The sequence below is a fragment of the Chaetura pelagica genome, unplaced genomic scaffold, assembly GCF_000747805.2.
Source record: "Chaetura pelagica isolate M959 unplaced genomic scaffold, ChaPel_1.0 scaffold12, whole genome shotgun sequence".
Taxonomy (NCBI): domain Eukaryota; kingdom Metazoa; phylum Chordata; class Aves; order Apodiformes; family Apodidae; genus Chaetura; species Chaetura pelagica.
The window spans coordinates 1,653,160-1,662,443 of NW_009952801.1; the positions used below are offsets into that span (position 1 = coordinate 1,653,160).

The 9,284-nt window shown below is 38.8% G+C and overlaps 1 protein-coding gene across 1 annotated transcript in view; it reads right to left on the reverse strand.

The window, feature by feature from the left end:
* Positions 1-1,940: 1,940 nt before the first annotated feature.
* The window catches only part of COL28A1 (collagen, type XXVIII, alpha 1), a 21,590-nt gene continuing 14,246 nt past the window's right edge, over positions 1,941-9,284 (reverse strand). Inside the window, exons 2-6 of the mRNA XM_009994975.1 lie at positions 3,580-3,666; positions 3,195-3,275; positions 3,065-3,104; positions 2,421-2,542; positions 1,941-2,291 (exon numbers count right to left, since the gene is read on the reverse strand). Coding sequence (XP_009993277.1) covers positions 1,941-2,291; positions 2,421-2,542; positions 3,065-3,104; positions 3,195-3,275; positions 3,580-3,666 — 681 coding nt within the window. The remainder of the gene's footprint in view (positions 2,292-2,420; positions 2,543-3,064; positions 3,105-3,194; positions 3,276-3,579; positions 3,667-9,284) is intronic.

The following is a 9,284-nucleotide window of genomic DNA, read 5'->3' on the forward strand; positions in this document are numbered from 1 at the left end:
GGACAGGGGACACAAATGGGAGCACAGGAGGTTCCATCTGAACATGAGGGAAAACTTCTTTACGGTGAGGGTGACAAGGCACTGGAACAGGCTGCCCAGGGGGGTTGTGGAGCCTCCTTCTCTGGAGACATTCAAGACCTGCCTGGCTGCAGTCCTGTGTGATGTGCTCTAAGTGATCTTGCTTTAGCAGGGGAGTTGGACTAGATGATCTCTAGAGGTTCTGTCCAACTCCGATTATTCTGTAATTCTGTAATAAAAGACCTTTTTTAAAAAATTAATTAGGTTACCCATGAGAACTTGCTTTAAACTATGTGCCGTGAGCTGGATGCCTTTGTAAGCTTTGAGAAAGATATGTTATATGGAGGGATGGCAGCAGAGGAGCTAAGAAAACAGCTGAGAGAGAAAAGTGAGGAATGCTGTGATAAACCTATACTGTCTGCAAAATTTTTCTCTAAAATAAGTGGATGCTGGTCTCAGCTGTGCCATCAGGAAAGGCTTTTTTCCCCCCTTTTTTTTCCCCAAGAAATGTCTTTGACAGCAACTTCCAGATGAGGAAATGTGGTAATCAGTTTTCTGAGGATGTTTGGAACTGCAGTGCAGGAAATGCTGTGTATCTTCAGTCAATTTAGAGTAACACAGAGGAAATTTGAAGAGGTAGAAGAAATAGAGGAGTGCAGACTGCAGGACAGTCACTGAACAGGCAGCATAATTAAAGAGTCTGAATGGGCCCAAGGGACAGAGAGTGCCTGAACTGATTTAAGGCAAAGATGAATTCAATTTGATAGTTGTTAGAAAGAGACTTGTAGAGTTTCTCCAAGTAAAAAGCTGCTGCTGTTCTACAATGAGCAGATGGGGTACTACATTTTTTTAAATTTCTGACTCTTTGTCTGAATTGTTAGAAGCAAGAACATCAGAAAAAGAGTTCACCTTATAGTGATAAGTTCTATAGAAAAGAAAAGCCTCTGTTATTCTCAACCTTTTCTAGCTTTTATGGTTTATAGCATTTGGCCTGGTCGAGCAGAAGATTAGACTGAAGGGAAGAAAATGTTTATATGTAAGAAAGAAAAAGAAAAACTAGGTGACACATTCTACTTATTTGCACAAAAAAAGTTTGTGACTGGGAATACTTTTATGTTGAATGCTGGAACCTGAGTAAGAGCCATAAATTTAATCCCAGCTGGGACCAGAACCTTAGCTTGGACTCTCATTTAACTGTTAATACCTTAAGTCCAGACTTGACTCCAGTGATAGGCTCAGCAGAGCAAAATAAGTTTATGCTCAGGAAAATATGCTTTATATGGCTGGTCTAGATCAATGGACTTTCTTTTTCTTTTTCTTCTTTTTCTTTTTTTTTTCTTTTTTTTTTTTTATGGGTCATTATAGGTTTCCTCTGGATTTTCTCTCTTAATTCCAGCTGTGTCCATAGGATTTTTTTCAAGTCAGAGTTTGAAATATACAAAGTACTGATCAGAATGCTTTCCCTTGTGTGCTGCACCACCACTTTTCCCCTAGAATTAGGATGAAAGTGTAGGTTTTCCTATCACTTTCAGGTGACAAAACCAAAACCAAAACAGAGCTTGTTAGACCTGGTGGAAGGACTCAAAGACTGACAAGAGCTAATGCAATAGAGAGAACAAGACACAGATGTTGTCAAGGTGGAAGGAAATCTGCCAACCTCTCTGGGGTGAAACCATGGCTAAGCACAAGAGGGGTGTGAGGGAAGGCTGATGCAAGCTTTCACACAAGAGTGCCTCAAAGGAGGCCTCAGCTCAGAAAACTGGTGTTCATTGTGTTTTATTGTTTCTGCAAGAGGTAAAAATTTAGTAAAGGTTTCATTTTGCCAAAGAGGAAGAGAAACACAAGAGCAAGCTGCATCTGGAAGAGAAACATTAGCTGCCATTCAGCAGGCTGCCTTGCCTTGCTGTGAAAAAGGCAAACTCTTACATGCTTATTTCAAGTTTCCTCTTACTAAAGTAGTTTCTTTCACCTGAAAGAGTAATGAAGTCATCTATCTGGTAAACATGTTCTTCATCAGGGTCTGTTGCCATGAGCTGCATTTCTTTCAGAAAAGCATCATAATGAGGATCAGTCCTTTGAACAATCCCAATGACAAACATCTCAATATTCATAGCATGGACCTTTCTTCCTGCAGTATCCAGCTGTAGTTTATCACAACTATCAGCTTGTCCAGCTGTTATTACAACAGCCACTTTTCTTACTGCTGGGTGTGCTGCCTGGAATAACTGAGTGGCTTCCTGGATAGCAGAAGCTGTGTATGTGCTTTCTCCCAACTAGGGCATTTTATCAAGAGCTGATTTCAGGTATTCTTTGGTCTGACATTGCTTCAGAAAAGACAGCAATTCCACTTAATGGCTGAAGTTGATAATGCCAATGCAGGTTGTAGTGTTGTTGACTGATACTTTATGAATGACTGTTTTCATAAAAGTTTTGATAATATTGAAGTTATCTGGTCTAACACTTTCTGAACTGTCAATGACAAATACCACTTCCACTGGTGTTACTGTACATTTGATACCACAACCTAGAAGAGTAACCATTTCAGACATTTTATGAAAAATGACATTCATAAAAAGGAATTCAATGATTATGTCAGATTTGCAGTCAGTTAAAGCTCAATTAATGAACTAATTTATAGTTACTGATAAATACAAACAGAGCTGGACAAAATTACTTCCAGTATAGCTCTGGCGACATAGTAAAGCATCATTTTCACATCAATGGTATCTTTACATACAAAAATGCAGAGGACAAATCCATTCAATCAACATAAATTCAGCTTGTTTTATTAAAACTACTTTGTTTCCTATATTGGAATGCTTACTACATATTTCATTGATAAGTCTGATAACTTTGTGTCTCTGAAAAAAATATTAATTTGCTGTGTGTTCTAGTTTTAAGAATGCTGAGATCTATTTATCTGTTTGTTTATTCACAAGAATACAGGCAATGCAATATCCCATAAACAACCTTGTGTAACATCAGATAACCTTTAAATATTTTCCCAAAATAAACTCCTGTCTTTTGAACTAATTCATGTAGGTACTTAGTGAAAGACCAGGTTCACGTTTTCCTCCCCAAATTCCCTGAAAACATGTACAGTGAGATAATTAACAAAAGCCAAATTTGTCTAATTTCTATTGTGTAAAATTAATTACTATGAAAATGTGTTTTACCTTTGGTCCTGGATGTCCTGAGTCTCCAACCTCTCCTTTGGCACCTTTGCTCCCTGGATCACCTTTATCTCCGTAGTCTCCCTATTTTAAAAACAATCGTATTAAACACAGTCAGTAACTCCAGTTTTGTTGAAAGATACAGCTGGAGTTACAGTCCAATGAGCTTTTAAGATACGTTTTTTAATGGCTTTTTTTATGTGTGGCTGGTTTATCTTCTAAGTTTTATGAAGAGAACATCTGAAAGCAAGCTCTCAGAGGAAACAAGATAGGCAGTAAAAACATCTTAAAGAATTTTGATGAGAAATTACCATAATTCAGGAATGAGAGGTAAAGACATCTTTAGGCAAATGTCAAGAATATCTAATTTTTCTTTTCCTTACCTTACCATAAATATAGGATTTACCTTTGGTCCAGGGAGGCCAATACCTATTGATCCCTTTACTCCAGGAAGACCTTGATTTCCTCTTTCTCCCTGAACAGAATATGGAAGGTAAGTTTAACTGAAAATTAAAGTAAAATCTATACTGTATCTCTTCACTATATAACATTCTGCATCATAGAAAATGCCAGATATTTGTACTATGCAACGGAGCATACAATTTTCAAGACAGAAGTGGTCTGAAGCTGGAGAAATAAGCAATTGGATATTATTCACAACACACTTGAATCTTTTATAAAGTATATAATGAGGAATTTATTCCTGATTAAAGAAATGAAGTATTTCACTGAAACAGATGAAAGACAAAAGTAACCTCAGTGAGAGTCAGAAAATGATTCATCTAGTCTACAAGCAGTAAAACCATGTCAATCATGTTATCAATTCAGCTACAAAGTTCAAATTTGTTTATAATTATTGTTACCTGTGCCCTGCTGCATGCACACAGGATTGGAAAGCATGACTGTGCTAGCAGTGAGAGCATACAACATATCAAACACAGCTGTTATGTACAGAGTATACATGTACAGAATATTCTTCCAGCATCTGGCTTCCAGAAACTTTCCTGCTTTATTTAACAAGGTAACACAAGTATTTTTTTCAGATCAACTGCTGTATACATTTTAAAAACAGCTAGAGGTGATTACATTCCCTGGTACATAAATGCTTCACTATAATTCAAAGTACATACATAATTCACATAATAGCAGAGCCTGGTATAGATACCAAAACTAGCTCCAGAACATGTCAATGAGTTCAGGAGCAGTCATCACCTGTACCAAACCCAGCCTATATACAAGGTTAGTTTTATTTTTTGGTCAAGAGCTCTCAGACTGTCTCACTAAAACATCTTTTGCTAATACTTGTATAGTGTGCTGTGTCCCACACTGCTCTGCCAACAAGTAGGCTGGGGGTGCACAAGAAACTGGGAGGGGACACAACAGGACAGATGACCCCAACTGACCAAAGAGACATCCCATCCCGTACAACATGGTGCTCAGCAATAAAAGCTGGGGGAAGAAGAAAGAAGGGGAGATGTTTGGAGGGATGGTGTTTGTCTCCTCAAGTACCTGCTATGCATGAGGGAGTCCGGCTTTCCTGGGGATGGCTGCACACCTGCCTGCCAAAGGGAAAAAGTGAGTGAATCCTTCCTCTTTTGCTTTACCTATGAAGGTGTCTTCAATCTCAACGCCAGAGTTTTCTCGTTTTCACCCTCCCGATTCTGTCCCCCCTCCCACAGGGAGGAGTGAGCAAACGTTTGTGTTGTGCTGAGTGCCCAGCTGGGGTTAAACCACAACACAGAGCTGCTCACAAATGGGCCTAAAGGGGTTATATTGCTCATAACAGGCAGAGAAATATGAAACACATTTCCAAATTTATCAAAACTCTAGCCTTCACCAGAGGTACACTAATTCAGCAGGACTGACCAGTGACAACTCCTGCTGTGCTGACAGGGGTGTGTGGATTTCTGTAGGTGGAGAAGCAGCTGCACAGTGCACCAGCCACGTCAAATGTCTCTTCCTTGTACTCAAGGCTCCTGAATCCCATCAGTTGAGAGTTCACAAGGAGTTAGAAAATGAGATGCAGCTCCTAGAAGAGGCAGTATGCTATGAGTCATGGTCTATGGATGGCTTTCCCTGTCCAAATTCCAAATTTTACTTGGATCCTGCTAAATGGAAGCTACTGCTTCCACACAGGTGCTTTGTGGTTTTGCCCCATGCTAGGCAAAGGCAAGCACTGCACTCCACTCTTCACATCTTCATTGGAGCACTTCCTTGACAGCCCTGCTCTGCAGGAGCCCTTTGGTCTGCCAGCCCTAACTCAGGGAGCTTAAGTGCTCTGCTCGTCATCAGGGCTACCTACCACTGACCTGCTAACAGGCAGCCTCTTGCCTCTGTACACAGGACTTCTTCCCTTTCCCCTTCCCCAGTTCCTTACAGCAGCAAAAATTCAAACACTGTAAAGCAGACTCTAGAGACTAAAAAAAAAAAAAGCAAAAAAAAGCTGTGATGCACCAAATTACACAGCTGATTCACTAGGAAAAAAAAAATAATCCTGCAAATAGGATATATTCCTAAGGCAGTGGGATACACAAGGCAATTTATTTTGTGCTGTTGTAGGAATGCACAGGGTCTATTTAATCTAATTTACTTTAAATCCTTTTTTTTTAGCACGATTGTGCTTCCTGGGTCCTTCATGTAGATGATTAATACAAATGGCTTTTAAACAGAGTGAGTGTGCCAGCTTGTCTCAGTACTTGCTGTGCAGCACTGGGACTGACTGTCCTTCCTGATTAGGGTCATCACAGAGCTTCCTAATCAACACCTTTGCAGATCTGCAGAGCACATACAGATGAACCTAAATCAGGGCATGCTGTGTATTCCAGTGGTCCTTCACTAATAATAAATTTTTTACAGCCCATTTGACATTGTTAGGATGGTGTTCAGGTAATCAAAACTGAATGAGACCTACTGTTCTAAAAAAAATTCATACCTGTACAGCTGACATTTCTCACAGACATACATGCCAGTTTTATCCTTTGAAACATCAACTGCAGAACCAAATCCTGCTTCCTCTACTTGAGCAATCAATCAGCGTATAAGGATTTATCATAGATACCATAACTGAACATGTAGTAAAATCCAGTAAGTATGCTGTATTAATTTAAAAATATTTATTGCTTTACTAGTTCAATCCCCATACAGAATTAAATTCAAACTTGACCATTAGTCTTAGCATAAAAAATGAAGTGGTATGCATGTAAAAATGCAGACCCTTACATCCTTGACCCTAATATCCTGCTAGATTACTGATAAATAAGCATACTTCTATATAAAAATGTAATTCAATGAACTGAGTGCAGATCTGAGAATGTCTAGACTGTGGTTTTGAAAGGAAACCAAGCATAAAAAAGACCTGTGAATGTAGCTATCAACATAAAGTTACTTGAAAACCACCTCATTTTTATCGTTCTCGTCTTACCTTACACAGACTGAGCTCTATGTATATATTAAAAATTATTTCAAGTGATATTGATAGTTCAAATGCAGGAGTATAGTGGCTTTCAGCTGATGAAGAGTGGCCAAAAAAGTGTTTGATGTGTCTGTGAAGAGATAGAAGGACAGAAGAGACAGAGAGGAGCTGAAGAAGCATCAGTGTATGGAGGAAACAGGTACTACAAGAGCAAGACAGAACCAAAGCTGTTCAGAAATCAGTTGCTCATAAGGATTATATTAAAATAATATGAATAATAATAATTTTTTAAAATCAATTGTAAAGGAAAGAAAATTCAAATGACAAGAGTGTACCCACATAACTCATGGAACGCTATAGGAACACCATCAGCTGAGTTTGATCCACCAGATCTTTATAAGCACATTTATAAGCAGGGATTAACACAAAATATTGTGCTGGATAGCTTATCTTAAGAACTAGATGCTACAAACAGGTCCTGACCCTTGAAAACTAACGTTTCCCCACAGAGAACACATTTTTCCTTCTCAAAAGCTTTGTGAAAGTAGCATGGAGTCAGTCACACACTTGTAAGATTTTGACACTCAATCCAAAGCTGCTTTTATAAAACAGACTGTGCCTGTATGATCTACCAAAGTAATAAAATTGCTGCAGCTTTCAGAAAGCAAGGCAAAGTCACACATACATCCTGAGAAAATTTCCATGCCCTGTTGGTCTTTGCATTTCTGTAACAGGTTGGTAATAGCAATGTTTCTCCATTCAGATACCAGTTTACTCAAAATGGCAGCAGAGACTTCTGTTAAACTGCTAAGGAAATCATAGGAAAAATGGCAAAGGCATATATATATTTAACTTCAGTTAACGTGGAGAGATATACATGATGTTTCTTCTCATTGCCTTTGTAAAAATAATTGATGGATACACCTACAATAAAGAAATCCAGGCATCTACTGAATTTCTTTTCTTACCAGCCTCTCTTTTTTTGAATATTAAAACACTTCAGTGGTGGATGGAAAAAGTTGCCCAGATGTTGCATGCTGGCTGCTTACAGAATTAACTTTTTGTTTTCATGTTTCCTTCATAATGGTTTTACTAATGAAATTAATTGGATTCAATTTCTTTAAGCAAAAATTGCAAACACAAAATTGACATTTAACATATTTTCCACTACAACATAATCTCTTAGAAACAGAATAGATACAAACAGAAGAAATGCATCATTTAGCTAATTTATCAGTCTGATAGTTCTGTTCCATTTCCAGCCGTAATCTCATAAAGTTTAGCTGCAAATGCAATTTTCATCCAGTTGGTATTCTTTTCTTAACCATTTAGTAGAAGTGGATGATCAGTGCCCATGTTTTTGTGCAGTTGCAGTAATGTAAATCAAAACTGATGAAGGTATTTTTGTCTGAGAGATCAGAGTCTAGCAGCCAGCATCACAAAAGAGCACCAAAGCTTCAACACGGCATCACACCAACCTTGGGACCAACTGTTCTGCTTCCCCTTGGTCCTGGAGGCCCAGGATAGACCATTCCACAATCTCCCTGAAAATAGCCACAGAAATGTCAGTAATTTATCACCTCTTATGGCTCACCCACTGAAGAAGACAGTAAAATTACTGAGTTAAAAAAAAACAACAACAAAACAATTGTTACGTGCATAAACAGTCACATTATAGATAGATATTAAAAAAAAACAACAACCCAAGTGCAATCACCTACTTTTATTTTTTTAGTTTTAGGTGAAGAACATTAATCCCCAAGCAAAGGTCTGCTTGATCAAAATCATTAACAGAATTAGGAGTCCAGTTTGCAAACTTATCAGCCACAGAAGAAAAAGAAAAACAAGCTCATTTGGCAACGGTGCCATCTTCCCATCACACTGTGCTGGGGCTTGGACTGGGCTGGCCAGGGAGCTGCCCAGTGGGACACAACTGCAACGGCTGCTCCTGCAGAGGGAGCATTCCAACCGGGAGAGAGGCACAAGCACGGATCACACAAATCACAGCTGACACTTGAGTTGGAGTAGGTGAAAAGAAACAACATATCAAACTGATTAAAAAGGAGAGAAACAAAGTACAGAATCTTCTACTGACTTCCTTTACTTTCTGAGAGGAATGTGTGCAGGCATTAGAATGACTGCTTTTAGATTCAATGCCCAAGGTTCAGTCTCTAGTGTGGAGATCACTCCAATCTGTGTTTTTTATAAATGTCTGTGATACTCTCATGCTAAGTCCTGACATGTGTGCTATTTATATATATTAGGGCCCAAACTGTGCTCAGGTTTGACGGATTTAGAGAGGTGGGAACTCTGAATCTTATAATGCTTATAATGTTTTCCTTCTTGATGTAACATTTGGCTTCTGAATTTGTTTTCAGTTTCTCTTTCTGCACTAGACACTGGCCAATTTGAGCCAGGACATATGTATGGTAAATGGATGCTCTTATCTTTTAATTGGTGTGTCAAGCTGATTGGGTAAAACTGATTGCTGTGTTCACTCAGAAGGGAATTTCTCCCTCAGTTCTGATCAGAGAGGGGAATTTTTTGTTTTGATCCAGTCTGGTTTGGAAAAGGGAACTAAAGAGATAGGTACTTTTTTTAGTAGTGTTCTTCCTCAGATGATCTGAGGCAATGTCCTTGAACTTTTTGCCCTTCCTCCCCTCCCTCTACCTACCTCCACC